The 22,399-nt window shown below is 40.3% G+C and overlaps 1 protein-coding gene across 1 annotated transcript; it reads right to left on the bottom strand.

Annotated features, from left to right (window-relative positions):
- Positions 1–495: 495 nt before the first annotated feature.
- Positions 496–8,537, bottom strand: vps25 (vacuolar protein sorting 25 homolog). Its single transcript, XM_080454832.1, has 6 exons — positions 8,430–8,537; positions 6,590–6,735; positions 5,285–5,338; positions 3,185–3,273; positions 1,738–1,813; positions 496–1,108 (listed from the first exon to the last, which is right to left on the bottom strand). The coding sequence occupies exons 1-6, from the start codon at positions 8,474–8,476 to the stop codon at positions 996–998; spliced, it is 525 nt and encodes a 174-aa protein (XP_080310958.1). The 5' UTR covers positions 8,477–8,537; the 3' UTR covers positions 496–995.
- Between the last annotated feature and the right edge of the window lie 13,862 nt (positions 8,538–22,399).

Consider the following 22,399-nt stretch of genomic DNA (forward strand, 5'->3'; position numbering starts at 1 on the left):
ACAACTAAATATTAAAAGTCTTGGGTTTGAGTCTAAATCTCACCAAATGGTGGTCCGTGACTCAAATGGCGAATACATATTGGACCTTGATATGAAGAGGGTTGAAAACCACTGCTCTAATGAGTTACACATACACACCCTAAAGGGTCCACCTGACGTTGAGAAAACAGTGTCACAGCAGGAAGTGTCCTGTAACGTGACAGCAACGTGGACCTGACAGCTCCACCGTTAACAGCTGTTCTCTCTGAGGTTCTTACCCCCCAAGATGATGCTCTTCTTCTGGAAGCATTTCACATGTTTGCTACTCCCCCAATATAGCAGTAGTCTCCATTATTATGAGGTCACCATTCTTTTTTATTTCTTTGGGATGAGTTGTAGTAGTGTAGGGGGGGAGAGGTACGGAGAAACCTTCCAGGACAGCTGAGCAAAAAGGGTCCACTACTAAAATTACCGTAAGTGGATTTGTTAGAAGGAGAAAAACAGAGGTAAAACTAGTCATATACATATTGTTTATATACAATAAAGAAAGAAAGTAAAGTTACAGCAGGCGGGGGGGGAGAGTCTTTCCCCCCCGCCGATATTGAGACAGAATAGTACTTAAACTCCCGGTCCCCGGATAAGACTTGTTGTTTTAATTGGCAAACAAATGCCAAACAGAAGGATAAGTTACCTCTTTAGTGACAACTTTACAAGCTGTGGCACCGTGTAGCAACTCCCCAAATGTAATATTATTGGTTCCTTTCCGATAAAAGCCTTTGAACTTGAGCCAAACAAAGAAAAAGGCAACTTCCTAAACGCCTATTTATGTATAGTTGAGCGCCAGTGTTGCGCACCTAAAATAGACGATCTATAAGCTCGCTTGTAGATCGGCTATTTTCGGTATCATGGTCCACGTTGGAGTGGGCATGGAGGCCTGAGTAAGGCTGAGAACTTCTTGGGGCCTGCAAGGTAGAAGAACAGTTCCCAGGATGGGAGCTTGGTTCCTGGGTCTCATCTCAGAAGAACTTGACCCCCTTCCCGTCGTCCATGCTGATGATCTCCGCCTTGCCTTCCGCCTCCAGAGCCTGTAACGAACGCAGCAGCATCCACTCCTCTAGACCGTGGAACTCTGAACAGAGGACATGAATGAGCATCGTTATCATCTGTGAACCATGACGGTGGGAATAATACAAGATAAACTACTAAACAGTAACGAGGGGAAATGTCAGTTATTACAGGTAGACCATAAAGTACTATTACATCATTTATATGCCAAACATGACATTTATGCTCAATATAAAATATGTTTATCACCAGTGGTGCAAAATAACTAAGTACATTTACTCAAGTCCTGTACTTAAGTACACTTTTGAGGAATATTTACTTTACTGCAGTATTTCCCAATTTTCAATACTTTTACTCCACTACATCTCAGAGGCAAATATTGTACTTTTACTCCACTACAATTATTTGAAAACTTTAGTTACTAGTTACTTCGCAGATATACATTATTATATTATAAAACATACATTAACCACTTTAGACCTATTTTATACATAAGCTATTTGAAAATAGCCGATCTAGAAGATCACAACGCGTTGCATCTTCACTGTTTTGCACCTGTAAACATGTGATGTAACAATAAAGATGATTCGGATTCGGATTCCTATGCTGTAATATGAATAAAATAACTGTAAAAGACAGACGGCAGCATTTGTGATTAGTTTTTGTTGTAGTTTACAGTAAAAGGCACCGTACCTTCCCCTTCTGTGTCATCTCCGTTACACAGCTCATAGAGTGTGAACACTGAGTTGACCATGCCGTTTTTAGACACCTGGAACACAAAGAGAGTAAAGAACATTACATTACATACAGCATGTACTGTATACACACTAACACATTTAGCACCGCTCAGTGAGGTGAAACACCATCAGTAATACATGGAAGGTGTTGTATTCTGGTTCAAACGTTTCATTTACATGCCATGTTGTATTGTTGTTTAGAATGTGTTTTTGTCAGCTGGACAGTGAATGCCATCATCCTTAACCTCTCCTCCTCCTGCACTTACTCTCAACCAAAGATAATCCATGAGACATTTAGAATTTAGAGCATTTCAACAGTCATTCCACAGATCATAGAGTCAATAAGCAGTCCTGGGCCCCAGAGACACATAGAAAGTCACTGTCTTACTTTTGGACAATACTTAGACAGGACAGAGATGGACACTTTGGCCCCTTAAATAAAGTACAAGTTCAGTGTGTTGCTCAAGGTCACTTTGACATGAATGAAACACCAGGGATTGAACCTGTAGCCTCTCAACAGTCTCTACCCAGCCGGCTTATTATACAACCCATAAACCAAAGACATTTTGAGTGAATGGTTTTCAATCTATCAAGCTCTAGGATTTGTGTGCGTGTGGGACTTGAACCCGCACCACTTAGGGCAGCAGTGGTCCTTGGGGGGGGGGGGGTTCCAGGGGGTATGCGTTGGCTATTAAAAAATAGCAGATCTACAAGCTCACTGCGCGTCACGGCTGCGAGCTTGTAGATCTGCTATTTTTGAAAAATCTTGAAAGTGTTTGAAGAATTTTGTAGAATTTAGCATCTTTTTAACACAAATCTTCTGGGGGTCCCTGGCACAAAACATTTTCAGATGGGGGTCCGTGGCCAAATGTATGTCAACTTAGGGGTCCTTGGCATGTAAAAGGTTAAAACCCACAGGCTTAAGGTATCCACTGGGCCACTGGAGCTACTATTGATAATATTCAGTTTTATAAAAATGGAATGATGTGGATTTCAGGATCCACATGGGAACGGCGTGGCCCTAATGTGGATCTCGGGCTTCATGTGATCAGCCTTTAACATCAGTCATCTATGACTTATACGTATGGACATTTGGCCAAAGGTTTCAGCCCCATCTGAGCCCTGTTCACTTCCATGATGAAATATTTAAAAACATATTAAACACAAGTGGAGAAAAAAAAGGTTTTGCCTACTGGAAATGTGCACAAGAAATGTGGTGCCGATCGGTCCAGCGGTTTGCTTACATTAGATTCGAACACACAGACCAACAGACAGACCCTCTTATAGAGAGCTACAAATCGAGCTGACTAGTAGAGTAGAGAATGTGACGTTTCCCAGTGTGACAGATACTGTTGTAGACGGTGTTTCAGTCAGTGTAGTGTAGTAGTGGACAGAGGACTCACCCATTGGTACATCAGCTTGCCCCATTCCTCAGGTCGTCTCCACATGACTAAACAACGTGACTTGTTTTTATCCAACCACTCCAGGTTGCCTGAGAGGAGAGAACACAAGGAGGACACTGCAGTCACACACACCACACCCTATATGAGTCATTAACCCTTTCAATACGGGGACGCATCTGTGTCATTTTAGATTTGAGCTATAACCATTATTTTATACTTTGGCTATTAACCCATTTACTGCCAATCACGTAGATCTACGCGAACCGCTTTAAAGCCGCCACGTGCCAATCGCGTAGATCTACGTGAAGTGAAAACCAAAGACCAAGGAGATATGATTAGTTGAAGATCTAGACTCCTATCCACTTCCTTGTTAACTTAAAACTTAAAAATGCTGTATTTCGGGCGTACTTTATTTTTTCCAATGAAAAACTCTGGCACTGGCTAAAAAAATATGAAAATACCTCTGGCAGTTAATGGGTTAAAACATAGCAGATCTACAAGCTGCTATTTTTGAAAAATCTTGAACATTTGTGCAAATCTTTGTATACATTTATTTTTTTGAAACATTTTTTTGGCTTTTATGGCTTTATTTATAGGACAGTAGGCTGACAGGAAATTGGGAGAGAGAGATGGGGAGTGACAAACCCAGGCTGGACAAGCCCAGTCTGAAACAACATGTGTAACTCACATCTTTGCTTCTGGGAGGTCCCTGGAACAACATATTTTACAAATGTTTGCTTAAAAAAGAAGATATGCACACATTGTCACGATTTTTCAAAAATAGCAGATCTACAAGCTCATAGCGCGGCACTCGGTGCCGCGCTATGAGCTTGTAGATCAGCTATTTTTGAATAGAAAGAAATCCAAAATGACACAGATGCGTTGCCGGATTGAATGGGTGAATACAGACCCCCATAACTCTCAGAGTTACAGACCTGTAAGCGTTCATTTGGTTCCCAACTATATCAATGATTTAGCTGAGGACCCCCTGGAGCCCTCTCAAGGACCCCCAGGGGGGGTCCCCAGACCCCACTTTGAGAACCAGTTCATTAGGGCATTGGTTCTCAAAGTGGGACCCCCAGGGGTCCTGGGGGGGTGCCAGGGGGTCCCCAGCCAAATGTGTTCATACAGCATCACAATCATTTTAACCACTTTATCCATTTATAGGTTGGATATTCATAAATAAGAAATTTAAAAAGAAAAAAAAGTTTTTGAATTTTTTTTTCTTTTTTTAAAACATATCTTCTGGGGGTCCCTGGCACAAAACCCTTTCAGATGGGGGTCCGTGGCAAAATACATATCAATTTGGGGGTCCTTGCAGGGTCCCCACACATTTTTTGCAATGAATTTCCAAAACTTTTCCAAAACTTTTCCAGAATATTTAGCCCAATTTCCAGGCCTATATAACAATCATTCAGCGCAATAATGTGTCTCTTACTCCAATGTAGAATGCCCAAAGATAGGCAGTGTAGAAAAAATAAAGCATAGAATATAGAATGGTACAATTTCATTCAAAATTAGGGCATAGCTCACTGGAAGACTCATTATGGCATCCGCATGACTTATTTTATTTAAATAGTATATGCCATCACACAGCCCGTTCGGCGAAAAACTACTTATGTTACATATTTCGTGTAATGTTATACATGTTTATGAAAATGTTTTGTATTAACAAAATCAATAGCCAAAAACAATGCATAGCCAAATATTTTTCCAGGACCCTTGATAAATTCCAGGACCTTTGATCAATTCCCAAACTTTTCCAGTACTGGATTTCTTTTTTTTCAATTTCAAAATATTTCCAGGAATTTCATGACCGTGGGGACCCTGTCCTTGACATGAAAAAGTTTTAGAACTACTGCATTAAGGTATTCATCCAAACATTGACCAATCACCTAAGTGAAAAAAATTTATCTCGCTAAAAAATAAAAATAACACACAGTAACACTAAACTAATAAAAAACTATACTAATAATTAGCCTTTTCACAAACAAAAAAACTACTAACAAACCCATAAAAACTAAAAAAGCTAAAATGACATCAAAACGAAATAAAAAAACGCATTAAAACAATAATCTTGCTGGACAGAGAACACTTTACCTTTTTTCCTCAGCTCCTCAAACACAACCTGAATGGCTTCCATGGAAAGCTTTCCTGGAATTCAGTTAAGGCCAGTAACTCAGTTTAACAGTTCATTCATCTAGCATTATAGACAGCATGTCTGCAGGCAATGTGATCGAGCTTTGGTTCAGCATAAAACGAGGAAACATCGCCCCCTGCTGCTGAGTATCTTACTAACAGGTCCCATCTACAGTATCGATGTTGTTCTTTGACATTTTGTCTCGTCTAGTACATTAACATAGTATCTATGTATTTATTATTGATTTGGTTTTCTGTATGTCTCTGCTACTCCCCCCCCCCCCCCAAAAAAAAAACAGCAAACGAAACAAACAAAAACAACAAACAAACAAAAACAACAACATTTGCACTCAAAGGACGACAATGGAAATACGCTCTCAAGTTTGTTTGCGTTTTATCCTTTTGTGTTTTGTGTTCATGAATATGCATTTTTGTCAATACAAAAAAAAAATCAATCAATCAAATCAAACACTCTATTGCTAGTGCTGGTTGAAAAGCAAGATGAGCTGGTCCTCCTCATCCTCATCATCATCAGACAGGACATCACCACCACTGCTCTGTATGACTACAGGCCTGTCACCGTTTTGACAACATAATAACAGGCCTAAAATGGGGACACCAGCAGTGTTGCCAGATTCTGTGAGAGAAACAAGCAACCAGCTATTTGAAAAATAGCAGATCTACAAGCAGTAGGACAGTCGATAAGCACTAATAATAATTTGCTCCACTGAGCCCAACCTTTGAGCCCAGCTCTCAATGTGTCACAGACACATTGAGAGCTTGTAGATCGGCTATTTTCGCTGCACAACATGCTTCCATAGAAGACATGCTGACTAGGCCTGTCACAATTATTACGTAATCGTCTAATCGTAATTATTTGAGATAGTCGCAATTATTTTTGCATAATCGTTTCCATGTTGAAAAATATTCACACATTTTCAAATACATAAAAAACTAAAGACAAGCTTACAAGCTCGTTTTACATGTATAAAATGTAATTAATTATGTATTAAATATGTCAATAACTTCTGTGTATATTTAATTATTTGTCATATCTGCTCTGTGGACTTTTTGATTAGGAAGCCTAAAAGGCAAACAGAAATAAAATGTGTATTCATATGTTCCAGTGTTCAATGGCCAAACACACAATTGACACACTGACTTGTATGGAATCTAAATGAGAAATTAGATATTTTATCCATGACACAGGTGTTCTCCATTGAGCCCAACCATCCAGAACTACAGCGTTAAGCACAACAAGGATACGTTCTATCTTCTTGTTGTTGAACACAGGACTCTCCTGGGCCTCCATGACGTCCAGGGTGTAGATCTTATGGTGGCGGCAGTACGACAGAGCCAGAGAGCACCATGCCGCCAGCTGCTTCTGTCTGGTGTCAGCATTAGGCTGTAACCTGTGTACCAGACACATCACTGATGAAGCACATTTATGGATCAGAGACCAACTGATGACACATTTATGGGTCCAATGCCGATCCCGTTTTTTTTTTTTTTTTCAGAGATCACGGATTACTGATCAGCTATTTTCGGTTATTATTATTTTACGATTAGAGCAACATTTTAAGTGGTTAAACTCCCATTGTGTTCAGAAGCATTTCAGTTATTATTTTAAGATTAGAGCTAAATTCAACTCAATAATAATATTAATTTGTATGCATAAAAAATAAAGTCATGAACTAAACTTAATTTTTATTTAGCCAGTTAAGCCCTATTCAAAACATTTCCAAAATAGCAGAATACAAGATCACACGTGTCGCAGCAGCGCCACATGTTGTGAGCTTGTAGATCTGCATTATGTTTTTGAAAATGTTCGCCGATAACGACGCGCCCAACACAGGGCCATCAGTTATTAAAACCGGGACAAATGGGTTGAATAATTACATTTATAATGACATGTCAGCCATACTGATATAAGGGTCAGGCTAATGTTGATACTGTTACACTAGGACCACCTACCAGCCCAATATCAGCAGAACATGTGCAGTATAAATAATATAATAATAATATATAAATAAAGGTTTGTGACAACTTTAACCCATTTAGACCAGGAAAGAATCTGTCATTTTTAGATTTCTTTGACTATTCAAAAATAGCAGATCTACAAGCTCATAGCGCGGCACCGAGTGCCACGCTATGAGCTTGTAGATCTGCTATTTTTATCGTGAAATCTTTTGAATATATATTATAGTTTTTTAAAGCAGACATTTTTAACTCAAATCTTTGCTTCTGGTGGGATTGTCTTCTAAATCCTAACTGTTTTTTTTTTAAACGTATGTTACTATATCAGTGGTTCTCAAACCTTTTCATGTCAAGGACCCCCAAAATTATATGTATTTGGCCAGGGACCCTCATCACAAAATATGTTGTAATAGGGACCCCCAGAAGCAAAGATTTGAGTCAAAAACAAATCCTTTAAAAATATATATCCAAAATGTGCACAAATTGTCATGATTAAAAAATAATTAGCAGATCTACAAGTTCATAGTGCGGCATCGGTGCCGCACTATGAACTTGTAGATCTGCTATTTTTGAATAGCCCAAAGAAATCTTAAGATGACACACAGATGCTTAATGGATTAAAGCTGCAACTCATAACTTTTTTAAGTGAACGTTTTTTGTTAATTTCAGACATTTTCAATACTTGGTACTTGATTTGCTCCTTTTCCCTCACACACACACACACACACACATAAACCTCATTGCCGAAAATAGCCTAATGGTTAATGTTCCTCTCAGAATGGAGATGTAGGGTTCTAGTGGTTAATGTAAAATAAAATAAAATCCTATCACATAGATTTGGCGGACCCCCGCCTGGAGTAACTCTGAGTGAGGATCCCCTAGGGGTCTAGGGGTCCCTGACGCCCTGTTGAAGACCCCTGTGTAAACTATAGATCTATAAAAGCTAACTATATGTTCCATAAGGAAAACCCAAGACAACTTCCGTAGCATTTTAGCCAGTTAGCTTCCATGCTTCCAAGAGTTATAAAGTAAACATTGTGATTTAACTTGTTCTTCTAATGACGTTTCACTGACATGCAGGTCACTACAGTATGTGGTTAATATAAAGTATATAAAAGCATGTATTTACGTGAAGAAAGGAGTAAAGTTGTACTGCCAGGGCCACTCGAAACTCATTATTACTGTTTCACACTGCTAACACATACCGGAAACAGATCCAACCACGAAATCAGTCCGACTGGAAAACGGTCCCATATCCCCCCCTAACCTCCGTCACCAGACGTTCCACCAGGAGGAAATGAATGCCTGGTGTTCATTCTAAACTGAGCCGTGTGATCATGTGATCCGGTTTAGAAAAAAAAAAGGAAAAAAACGTTCATGTTCCGGTGGTGGGTTCCGGTTGGCATCGCATTGTTTTTGTTCCCCTCAACTACGAGTTAGAGAATAAAAGATGGACATAAATACCAAACCATTATTATAACATATTACTATATTTAGTTAGAATTAAAGATGGACATAAATACCAAAGCATTATTATACCATATATATTACTATATTTAGTTATGATAAAAGATCAAAACCATTATTAAAATATCAAACCATTATTAAACTAAAAGAAACAAAACGATTACCAAACTTAACACATTTTAAAACCAGCTAGCGAAATCATTTTTGGAGATGCACAGCACTTGTAAAGATTTCCATGGAGAGGAACATCTTATGAGTTAAAACTAATAATAATAATAATAATAATAATTATTATTATTATTACCCTTTTTATTATTATTATTATTATTATTATTATTACCCTTATTATTATTATTATTATTATTATTATTATTATTATTACCCTTATTATTATTATTATTATTATTATTATTATTATTATTACCCTTTTTATTATTATTATTATTATTATTATTATTACGGTGTAGGTATATGATTATTATATTTGGGATGATATATAATATAGGTAAATATTAAGGAGAGCTCTGTATGCAAATAGTAATAATAAGTGTTGTTTTTTAAGTGTATGGCTACAGCTCTCCTTTCCTACTATCTCTATGGCCCTGGTCCCCCCCCTGGGTGTCTCTTTATTGGCCATTATAGGCAAACATTTTCAAAAATGTCCATTCATTCATTCATTCATAAATTCACACCCACACGCATACATATTTTGTGATGACTACAAGTCCCACAAAGCCACAAGTTGGGTTGTAAAGCCATCCGTGCAGGAATGAATGCAGTCCACTAGGGGCACTATTTCACAGGAGAAACTCGATTACAGTCTATCTATGTAATCGCTCAAGAACAGATTCATAGTAAAAAAAACAGCAGATGGCGCTGTTTTTCCTTTTTATTTGACCATGGATTCCCAGATTGCAAAGATCTAAAGCTTGGTTCTCATACTTTTTTTCCTTTTTTTTATTCAAGGACCCCATAACTCTGAATCAAATGGTCCATTTCCTCCACCTTTGAATGTCGTATTTTTGGTTATTGTTTAAGATCTTTTAGATCAGCTATTTTTGAAGAGGTCACTTTTTTTGCCACCCTCTAGTTTTTATGAAACGATGAATCATGCCTCTGAATGTGAACGTCTATTTATTAACTGCTATGTAGTCATACCGTGCGTGGTACATGAACACTCCCGTGACAGTTATGGATGATGAACTTCAACCTGGTGTTTGCACTTTCTTCATTTACGGTCCATATATCTATATAAACCTTCAGATTTCAAATATAAAGTACTTACCCCATGACCACGGATGTTACAATAATGCACGGGTATTTCAGAAGTACCTGTATCTTCTGTATTGTTCAATAAAAAGCATTTTAATCCGATCGGTGGCCATTTTCTCATAGAGTTATAATGTATCAGAGTGCAATATACGTCCCAACCGATAGGGTCACGTAATTAGTTGAAAGAATATGGAGGAAAATACGGAGAAAATGGCCACCGATCGGATTACAATGCTTTTTATTGTACAATACGGAAGGTACGGGTACTTCCAAGGGCCCGTACATCATTTTAACATCTGTAGCCATGGGGTAAGCACTTTATATTTGAAATTTGAACGTTTATATAGATGTAAATGGATAAAGTGCAAAGTAAACACCAGGTGAAGTTCATCCATGACGTGTATCCATGGCTATTTCTCCCTCTAACATTTACCGTGTTTTTAGTTCATTGAAATAATGTCATGCACATTTTTCCAGTGCATAGCCTACTGCAGGCCTTGTTGACTAGATTTAGAAGAGATTTTGAAGCTCTTGCTCCTGAAATGATTAATTATTTATATGGGGAAAAGCCGTTATTTAACATGCAAGTCAATGGGTGAGAAGCAGAGTTTCCCAGACCTTGGTCTGACAGAGTGGAGTGGGTGGGGCTTAGCGAAGGGTCCATTACCATCCCCTTTTCCTCCGAGGTGGAAAGACTGGTGATGCGAGGTTAACCATCCCCTGAGACATTGGTTCTCAAAATGGGGTCCGGGGACCCCCATGGGTCCTTGGGGGGATACCAGGGGGTCCTCAGCAAAATTAGTTAATAAAGCGTCACAATCGGTTTAACCCCTTTATCCATATTTTATACTTTGGCTATTTAAAAAAATTGCAGATATACAAGCTGCAATTGAGCGTGTAGATGAGCTTGTAGATCTGCTATATTTGAAAAATCTTGAAAATGTGTGCAAAAAGTCTTTTTTAACACAAATCTTTGCTTCTGGGGGTCCCTGGCACAACATATTTTCCGATGGGGGTCCGCGGCCACATACATATGAATTTGGGGGTCCTTTACACAAAAAGGTTTGAGAACCACTGCCCTGAGAGTCACCTCAAATGACGCCCCTGAGTCCTGTAAGGGCTCTGGACCACAACAGAAAGCTTCTGTTGTGCTGAAAAGTTGACTCTTTCCAGCAAAACCAGTAGAAAGCACAACTCTTCTTCATATCACTGATACCATTCTTGTTGTAAACAGAGGGACAAACGTGTTATTATGTTTGTAGACAATAAAATCTTTTACAATAACTGAACAGAGCATGTGATCTACTTCAGTTGTTTTCAAAGTGGGGTCTTTGAGGTAGTTCCTGGGGGTCCCTGGAAATATGGAACAGTTTAATGTTACAAAATATCCCAACTAGATGTTATCAGCCCAATGACAGAACAGATATGTAGAGCAGTGGTTCTCAACCTTTTCAGGCTGCGACCCCCCAAAATAATCATATTTGAACTGGGGACCCCCAAAATAATCATATTTATATTATTTATATCGGCTATTTTCAAATGTTTTGCCTCTTTCTTAGGCCTATATAATTTGACCAACATTTGGCCAATGTTTGACCAGTTTTTATAGAATAGTTTACTGATTAAGTTTGAAGCAGTAATGGTCTTTCGTCTTTTCTTTCTAGGTATTAAAAGGTCAAAAGTCCTTAAATTGTCACTTCACTGTCATCTGGGGACCCCCCGACATCATATGGGGACCCGACCCACAGGTTGAGAACCACTGATGTAGACGATGACAGGTAGATAAGATGCAATTGTAACATGAAAAGGGACTATACACAATTACATTTTAGTACCCATAATAGCATTCCTGTATAGTCAAGTTATAAAAATCCCCCCAAAAGAATCATTGTGGTGATTGTCGGTTATTCAGCCTTGAGCTGCTTCCTGCTAAAAAACCACAAAGTTTGCTGCAGTGAAAGACGTGCATGTGGGCAAAGATCAATAGGACCGGATGAAGCTTGGTTTTAGGTTGTTGAAAATAGAGCTAAGGAGAGTGCAATATATTGTGTGCAGTATTTATTCTAATGGTCAATAATAATTTCTACATGGATAATCAAACACAGAGCAGTAGGCCTATATGCTGTGTGTCTTTGAGGCTACAGACCTGTCTTTTTGTCCTCACACAGCTCAGCTTCCACCAATGGAAAATAAACTGTGACCACATAGAGGTGAGAACGGAAACATTTGGGTGGGACCTGGTGTACTGTAGCTTGAAAGGTGTGAAGTCAACATGTCATCAGTGGTTAATGTATGTTTCATAATAACATAATGTATATCTGAAAAGTAACAGTGGAGTAAAAGTACTATATTTGCCTCTGAGATGTAGTGGAGTAGAAGTAAAAGTACTGAAAACTGGAAATACTCAAGTAAAAATACGTCAAGTACAGTACTTGAGTAAATATACTTAGTTACTTTACACGACTGGGCATAGGAGTGTGTTTGACATGGGTGGGGGTAAGGGGGGTTTCACATGTGCTTGCAGGGGGGATTTTATTTTCTGTGCGTGCGTGTGGTTATGGTCGGCCCCCAGTGCCGGTTCTTTAGGACGCCCACGCACCCGCCTGTACACGCTATTGTGACGCACACACAAAGATTGTGCATAAAACACACATACTGTATGTATGTATCTCTATCTATCCTGGGCACTTAGGCCCAGAAACAGGATACCAGACTACACCACCCTGGGAGTTACACCCAGAGAATACCATATGATGCACAATACACATTATATACCAGACCACAGGTTGATAATAAGAAGAGGAGCAGAGAATACCATATGATGCACCATACACATTATATATTAGACAGGTTGATAATAAGAAGAGCAGAGAATACCATATGATGCACCATACACATTATATATTAGACCACAGGTTGATAATAAGAAGAGGAGCAGAGACTGTTTCCAGTTTAAAAAGAATAATTGTTTTATTTATCATTCAAGGCAGAATAAAGTAGCTAAAAATAAGGTCCAAGGTCATGAGGTTAGAAAATATATGTATCAATTTCAAAGACTATTTAAAATGTACTACAATATATCAAAAGGGTATCAAAAAGGGTTAAAATGACAACTATACCAGTAGCCGGGGGTACCACAGGTGCCCTTGCACACAGGAGGGAGGCAGGGAGTGAGGAGAAAGAGGTTTCACCGCCACCAAGAGCACAGCAAGGCACACACACTTCACTCACTGTAAGACACAAGAAATAATGTTAAATACACAACACTGGGTTTCTTCACAATAAGAATAAGTATGCAAACAGAGTATCATGCACTAGAGCTAAAATAAACCCCAATACAGCCTACAACCCGTGACCAAACCTGTCGGGACTACAACTATGGCCACCCCTACTACTGGCACGGCCAGAGCCAAATATACCTCAGAAATACTTTCTTATTATTAAGCCTCACAGAAATAAACAGCTGGTTTGCACAGCACAAAAAAACAAAATAAACCTAAAAGGAAATAACCAAATAATAAGGACAAAAACAGCAAGGGCACAGAGCTCCTCCTAATAAGACAATATTAATAAACACTTGATCAATACAATTTAAAACAGATATAAATATAATATAGGCAGCCATTTACCTCAGATCAAGAGAGCCACACTAGGAACTGAGAGGCCATGCAGTCATCAGTGCTCCCTGGCTGGTCCATAAGCAGCACTCCACTTAACCACCATCAGGAGAGCACAGCAGCAGCTCTGCGTGCAGACTGGCATACGAGGCTGTACAACAGATGCCTGTAAGATCAAGGAACACTCAGGATTTTGTCTAGCTAAATTTACAAGAAAAGAAACAGGTAAAGTGCCTACCATCAATGACCTTCTCTCACACCTACGACCCAACACACCACCAGGCAAACACAAGCCAGCCAGCTACACTACTCATGGCCAGGTGCAGCTCCCTTCTAACAAGTAAGACGCGCGAACGCAAAAAATATAATAATAATGAAAAAAAATGAAATGAGGTAACCAAAAAATAATAAAAAAAATACAACAAAATTCTGCGTTAAAAGGAGCATCTTAGAAAAATACAAATTCACCAAAAAAATACTTTTAATGTTTTTGAACAATTCAACAAAGTGTTTGAAGTGCCTGTTTCACCCACTTCCGGGGGGCGGAGCCAAAATCCGAGGCCGAAGTATTTGTTCGTAGACCCCCACTTAGGGGGGGTAGAAAAAGTTTCGGAGCGATTTGGGCACTTTTCATTTAACATGGGGTTTCAATGGGGTGTTTTTAGGAGCCTTCTCCGGGGCGTGGCTTCCGGGGGAAGGGGCGGGCTTAAACGCAACCTTGACAGGTGTGTTCAGTTTTCAAAGACCTTTCATTTGATGTATGGTACGTCTATATTGGACATTTACTTGGCTGCAGGCAGTTTAGGCCTCTATTCATCTTCACATCTAGAGTTTAGGCCTCTGTTCATCTTCACATCTAGAGTTTAGGCCTCTGTTCATCTTCACATCTAGAGTTTAGGCCTCTAATCATCTTCACATCTAGAGTTTAGGCCTCTATTCATCTTCACATCTAGAGTTTAGGCCTCTGTTCATCTTCACATCTAGAGTTTAGGCCTCTATTCATCTTCACATCTAGAGTTTAGGCCTCTACTCATCTTCACATCTAGAGTTTAGGCCTCTATTCATCTTCACATCTAGAGTTTAGGCCTCTATTCATCTTCACATCTAGAGTTTAGGCCTCTATTCATCTTCACATCTAGAGTTTAGGCCTCTGTTCATCTTCACATCTAGAGTTTAGGCCTCTGTTCATCTTCACATCTAGAGTTTAGGCCTCTATTCATCTTCACATCTAGAGTTTAGGCCTCTATTCATCTTCACATCTAGAGTTTAGGCCTCTGTTCATCTTCACATCTAGAGTTTAGGCCTCTGTTCATCTTCACATCTAGAGTTTAGGCCTCTATTCATCTTCACATCTAGAGTTTAGGCCTCTATTCATCTTCACATCTAGAGTTTAGGCCTCTGTTCATCTTCACATCTAGAGTTTAGGCCTCTGTTCATCTTCACATCTAGAGTTTAGGCCTCTGTTCATCTTCACATCTAGAGTTTAGGCCTCTGTTCATCCCTCACATCTACGTTGCATCGCCGATCTGACCAATATTCCCATGATGTATGGAGATCTCTGTACCTGTCAGTTCTTGTCCTTTTTGTGCCCATATATGGAGCTGACTGATTTGTTTGCTGATGCCATGACAACACATTGAGGTCAGAGGTCAGACAACACACTCCATATTTGGGCGTGGCTGCATTGGGAACTCCTTATATGGTTATGGCTGAGTCATAGTGACATGAGCGCCCCAACATTGTCCGCCCGCCCGCCATGAGGAGAGACTAAAGACTGTCTTATGGAAGGCTAGCCTCCTTCCTGAAATACCACAGGATAAAGAATGATATGCGACCAACTTCAAACTCGTGTGCGGTGACCGGTGTCGAACCAGTCAAATACGTGGCTGTCCAGAATCACTGATCCAAACGAATTGCCCATATATGGGCATATATGACACTATATATGTTATATAGTTTAGGTATAAAATAGGGCTAAAGTGGTTAATGTATGTTTTATAATGTAATCATTTATATCTGCAAAGTAACTATAACTAAAGTTTTCAAATAATTGTAGTGGAGTAAAAGTGCAATATATGCCTCTGAGATGTAGTGGAGTAGAAGTAAAAGTACTGAAAACTGTAAATTCTCCAGTAAAGTAAACATTTCTCAAAAGTGTACTTAAGTATAGTACTTGAGTAAATGTACTTAGTTACTTTACACGACCACTGGCAGTGAGTCTCTTAAGTTTTGGGCTCGTTTATGTGCAAACAAAGGGGGTGTTTTAACCACATGACCTATAGCAGGATACCTATACCAGTATTTTTGGACAATCTTCTTTACCTCATTACAAATTGGGGAAAAAAGTGGTAAACAGCACAATATTAGACTCTCCTGGCTGTGGAGGTTCCTCATTGTCTGATCTGTGATCAGTTTCAAACCCAAATTGGGGCGTTGTCCTGATGTGAGCTCTACCCACTATTCCTATAACTGCATTTTTACGCGTTGTTCAGTAAACCTGAAGAAGGAGAGAGAGGACGATTTTGTTTCTTTCTACTGCACTCTTAATACATTATTTTGGGAGCATTAACCCTTTAAGACCTGGAACGGATCTGTGTCATTTTTAGATTTGAGCTAAGAAGCATTCTTTTACACTTTTGCTATTCAAAAATAGCAGATCTACAAGCTCATATGAGCTTGTAGATCTGCTATTTTTGAAAAATCAAGAAGATTTGTGCAAATCTTTGAATACATATTTTTAAAGCGAACATTTTTAACTCAAATCTTTGCTTCTGGGGGGTCCCTGGAACAACATGTTTTGAGATGGGGGTCCGCGGCTAAATATACATTTTGGGGTCCTTGACATGAGTTTGAGCACCACTGATATAGAAACATTTTTTTTTTTTTCAAAAAACTGTTGTGATTTATAAGACATTAGGTTAAGGTTAGGTTTAGGCTTAGTTTTTTTTATTTAGGTTAGATTTTAGGGTTAAAGGTAGGGTGAGTGATTTTCCTTGGTTAAAATAAGTGTTAAATAGCTCTATGTTCTGATAGTACTCATTGCTATAGAGTGTTTGTTCAGTAACATGAGTCTGCATCTCTCTCCAGTATGTATACCTGACGAAGGCCGGAGACGGAGAGGCCGAAATGGTTTTCTATTAATACATCGTACTACTTTAATTAAAATGACCAGCATACACGGACGCGTTTGAGCGATGGTACGTATGGTTGGCTCCCTCTGGCAGCCAGGTCAGTTCAACTACAGCTGAACCTGGTGCATAACATCTACACAAACAGCGCCCCTGTGTACCTATGTAAGCTCGTTCAGAGGCGTAGCGAAGCCCATTCCCACCTAACCAGAGCCAGCATAGCAGACCTGACCATGCCCCACGTTCAGTTCACCACTTAAATGGGAAAACGCTCATTTAGATTTGGAGGAGCAGTTAACTGGAACTCGCTACCCCTGACTATAAAGAGCACCAGCAGCCATCTCCTTTTTAAGACAAGGGTCAAAGCATGGCTTTTAGAAAATGTTGCAGAATAGTAGGGTCACTTATGTGTTAGCAATGTGATTATATGTATTTATGCTGTAGGTAGTGTAGCTTTTGATTGTTTTATTTATTACTGTACTGTCTAACTGTATGTATTCTGTTGCTGTGTTGTTTGTCTCAGACCAAGGACCACAATGAAAATAAGTCGCAAGACTTTTACTGTATGTGTCTGTATCCTTGACATTTCTACGATGAACATGATGTAACGTGTGTTTTTTCCTGTATAACGTCTCATAAAATCAAATCAAATCAAATCAAATCAAACTATGTAATGGTGTGTTGACTTTGAGCCACGAAAACGCCAGCCAGGTAGAAAGAGCAGAATTGGAACAATACAAGGTGGACAAGGATAAAGATTATGTTAATCTTCCAACCACACCATTGAAGGATGAGGATGGGCTTTTAATTGTATTATTTTTAAAAGTACGTCCGAAGTTGGTCAGCACACGATCGCTTCACTTGCCTCCAAACTGGCCACAGACTGTTGATCAGTGCTCTGGCTAATACTTAGGCTTCTTTCCCTGCCTTCGCAGCATCTTTTCTTTGGCCGCTAAGACCCCACCCTACTGCGTATCTCCATATATGGCCATATCAGTTGGATCATTGGTGCAACGTAGCTGTGATGTAGCTGATCAGGCCTAGATGTGAGGGCCGCGAAGCTAGCATAGCATCTAGCTATTATAATTTAGGAGCCTCCAAAGACCTATTTTTGGCCGGTGTAGCCGCCCCTATAAGTGGGGTTGGGACACCTCATTAGTACACCCTTCGCTGTACTGTGATTGGCTCATAATTAGTACACCCCTAGCATTAGTACACCCCTAGCTGTACTGTGATTGACTGACTCTATTGGCTGACTCTATTGAGCACTGTGATTGGCTAGCGAGACACATGATGAAATTAATAACCTATAAATAGGACTATGCACTTCAACAAAACCACTTTTCTTTTAAGTGAGCTTCCATCACTGTGATGACCACACCGCCCACTTCACACTGGGTGTGATTTTTTTCCTTTTTTTTTTTTAATCTTTTCATGGATATTTATCCCCACACAGACTGGGATGGCGATAATACCAGCGGCAATAGCGGGGACGGTGATGGCCATAGCGAGGACGCAGATGCCGGCAACAAGGGGGATGCCCACGGCGGCCCACACCAACGTGCTCAGAATCCGCCTCCTTTTTCTGCGGCATGTCTTCTTGCCATGGGAGGTACAGCCTGACGAAAGATTTTGGAAGTGCAGGGGGTCAGACAATAGGTCCTTCATGCACAGCCAGCAGAACTGAAAGCCGCAGATGGTGCACGTCATGCGATTGCAGCTCCCGTCGTTCTTCTTGCTGATGTGGGACGTGCAGCGAGGACACGGCCTGATGTCGTCGGCCGCGGCTTCGACCCTCTCCTCCGGCTCCCCTGCTGCTGCTGCTCAGTGGTGGAAAAAGTACTCAAATTCCATACTTAAGTAAAAGTACCAATACTGCAATATAAAAATACTCTGTTACAAGTAAAAGTCCAGAATAAAAAACTTACTCGAGTAAAAGTACAAAAGTATTGGCATCAAAATGTACTTAAAGTACCAAAAGTAAAAGTACTAAATATTTGAAAATAGCCGATCTACAAGCTCACAACACATCGCGATGCGACGCGTTGTGAGCTTGTAGATCTGCTATTTTCAAATAGCCTAGGTTTAAAATAGGTTTAAAGTAGTTAATGTGTGTTTCATAATATCATAATGTATATCTGAAAAGTAACTAGTAACTAAAGTTTTCAAGTAAATGTAGTGGAGTAAAAGTACAATATTTGCCTCTGAGATGTAGTGGAGTAGAAGTAAAAGTATTGGAAATTGGAAATACTCAAGTAAAGTACAAATACCTCAAAATTGTACTTAAGTACAGTACTTAAGTAAATGTACTTAGTTACTTTCCACCACTGCTGCTGCTGCGTCACACGTCCGGTCAGGGTGCCAGCGCCGCCTGCAGCGGGTAGCAGAACTCCGTACCGCAGCCCTCGCGCCCGCACGTGATCTTTGGACGGCGGCCGCGGCCGATGACGGCGTAGCCACAGTCGGGCGCGGGGCACCAGCGGCAGTCCGGATCGGCCGCCAGACGCCTCCTCAACGCGAACTCCTCGTACTTCTCCACGAGGGCCCGGTCGTCGGCCAGGATCTTCCGGATGTCGCGCGGGTGTAAGCGCCTCGAGCACTCGGCGCAGCTGATCTCGACCCGGGACTGGGATATCTCGGTGCGCAGGTACCAGTGGTGGAAAGTAACTAAGTACATTTACTTAAGTACTGTACTTAAGTACAATTTTGAGATATTTGTACTTTACTTGAGTATTTTCAATTTCCATTATTTTTTACTTCTACTCCACTACATCTCAGAGGCAAATATTGTACTTTTACTCCACTACAATTATTTGAAAACTTTAGTTACTAGTTACTTTTCAGATATAAACTATGATTATGAAACATACATTAACCACTTTAGCCCTATTTTATACATAGGCTATTTGAAAATAGCAGATCTACAAGCTCACAACGCGTCGCATCGCGACGCGTTGTGAGCTTGTAGGTCGGCTATTTTCAAATATTTAGTACTTTTACTTTTGGTACTTTAAGTACATTTTTATGCCAATACTTTTGTACTTTTAATCAAGTACATTTTTTTATTCTGGACTTTTACTTGTAACAGAGTATTTTTATATTGCAGTATTGGTACTTTTACTTAAGTAAAGAATTTGAGTACTTTTTCCACCACTGGCAGGTACTGACGCAGGCAGTCGGCGCACGTTCGGTGGCGGCAGGTCGCGATGTCCGGGAAACGGTCCGGCGCGTGACACAGCAGGCACACCGGGCACAGCAGCAACTCTGATGACGGGAAGGCTCCATCGGTCATACCGTTGGTGTTTAAGGTGACCTCCATGTGAGACATATTAATACAGCAACTCTGACCTCAGGAAGGCTCCGTCAGTCATTGGTCCAGATACACCCTTTGTGCCGATGTCAAGGGTCGAAGGTCAAAGGGATGTACATATAGCCATTGCTTTGACATCACAGTGACGAGGTCGATTCTGATTGGTCAATTAAGGCATTAATAATAATAATAATCCTCCTATAATTTGACAAACCTCTGTAGTGCATGGTGTCGTCGAGGTGAGGCCAACATTGTTCTGCCCGGTTCTCCTCAGTGGCTGGAGCAATTGATCTGAATTTGCACACAGCCATTGACCATCACCATGTGCACCTCACCGCGAAGCCCGATTACACAAAATCTCAGCTGTTTATTAGCGTTTTTGTGTTCGCTGGCTCCCGGGTTGCCAGATCATGTGCGCATATCCCCCCCACGGGTATGGTCTAGTTAGTAATAATAACTACAGGTTTGGGCAGCTTCTCCTCTCCTCTCCTCTCCTCTCCTCTCCTCTCCTTTCCTCTCCTCCCCTCACCCCTCCCCTCTCTCCCCCTCCTCTCCTCCCCTCCCTCTCCTCCCCCTCCTCTCCTCTCCTCACCCCCTCTCCTCCTCCCCTCACCCCTCCTCTCTCCCCCTCCTCTCCTCTCCTCCTCCCCCCACCCCCTCTCCTCTCCTCCTCCCCTCACCCCTCCCCTCTCCCCCACCCCCTCTCCTCTCCTCTCCTCACCCCTGCCCTTTTTTTTTGGTGCTGTGGCTAAAATGTAGTAAGAGATGTAAGAGATGTAAGAGATGTAAGAGATGTAGATGTCTAAGATGTCTAAGGCATAAACGTTATGCAAAGCCCTGCCCATCGATCAGTCAATTAGAGTAGTAGGATAATACAATTTATAATATAATAAAATATTAATAATTATTTATATTATTTATTATTATTAATAATTCTGAGGGTCTGATTGGCCTATCAGGGGAATCAGTCAAGCTGGGAGTCTGATCACTGATCAAGGTGGGAAATAAGCCTAGGTATTAGCCAGAGCTCTGATCAATAGTCTGTGGCAAGTTTGGAGGAAAGTGGAGTGATTGTGTGCTGACCAACCCCGGATGTACTTTGGAGGTCATTTCAAGAATAGTAGTAGGATAGGATAGGATAGGATAAACGTTTATACTGTAGCACCTTGCAAAAACAAGTGTTTTAGAAGCAGATGAAAGCAAATAAAACAAGATAAAACAAATATAAAAGTAACAACAATGCCATTAATTAAGAACAATTGTACGACAGAAGTGAGTTTTAAGAAGATATTTAAAAGATGACACTGAGTTTGACCCCGTCAGTAGATGGAGCCAGAGAGCCTGTTTTATTATTACATGCAGCTACAGTAAATACAAGTTATTCAACTACAGAACGTATGAGGATGGAACAGGCAGACAGACAGACTACAGTGCATTATATAGCACATGGACAGTCTATAATGTCACTGTTATCTCTACAGTATACATAGACAGTAAAGACACACTGGTTCTGAAAGTAGGGTCTGTGGACCCCCAGGGGTCGTTGAGGGGGTTCCTGGGCACTACAACATACATTATTATTATGATTATACCAGCTGACTGTCTGTGTCCCTTTAGTCCCCCCACATAATAATGGACATTTCTGTAGCTGTCTATCTGTGTCACTTTATGTCCATATGACTGTATGGAGTTCAGTGTCATCATTATGAGGGACTTATTGGGAAATCATTGGGAATGTAATTCACACAAAGTACCTTGATGTTTTGCATATCGTTGTATTGCAATATTATTAAGTTAAAGTTTATGGTTTCTTTCAGATTGAATGCACATGGTCTGGTTCTACTGGAGGTGTGTAGAGTTCCTCCAGGGGACCAGAAGTCGTTGTGTTCTGCAGGTCCCTGCAGGCCTAAAGGCAACACACTGTGTCACAGCTGATAGTGGAGAGGAGACCACCATTTTTTTTTTAAATAGCAGATGTACAAGCTCACAGCGCTGCACTAAGTGACGCGCTGTGAGCTTGTATATCTGCTATATTTGAGAACGACTGTTCTCTGAAAGAAGAGTTTTCTGAAAAACGTATGTTGATATATATATATATATATATATATATATAGCGCCAAAATGACAGATACTATCCCAGTTTTAATGGGTTAATTTCCTAGCACATGCAGTTACCAAGTAACCTCAAGTTACTGAGTACAAAAATGAGCAGACAAAACCACAGGGGTCCTTGGGGGATACCAGGTGGTCCCCAGCAAAATTTGTATATAGCTTCTTAATCATTTTAACCACATGTATTCAAAAA

Source organism: Gymnoscopelus braueri (genome assembly GCF_963280865.1).
Source record: "Gymnoscopelus braueri genome assembly, chromosome: 17".
Taxonomy (NCBI): domain Eukaryota; kingdom Metazoa; phylum Chordata; class Actinopteri; order Myctophiformes; family Myctophidae; genus Gymnoscopelus; species Gymnoscopelus braueri.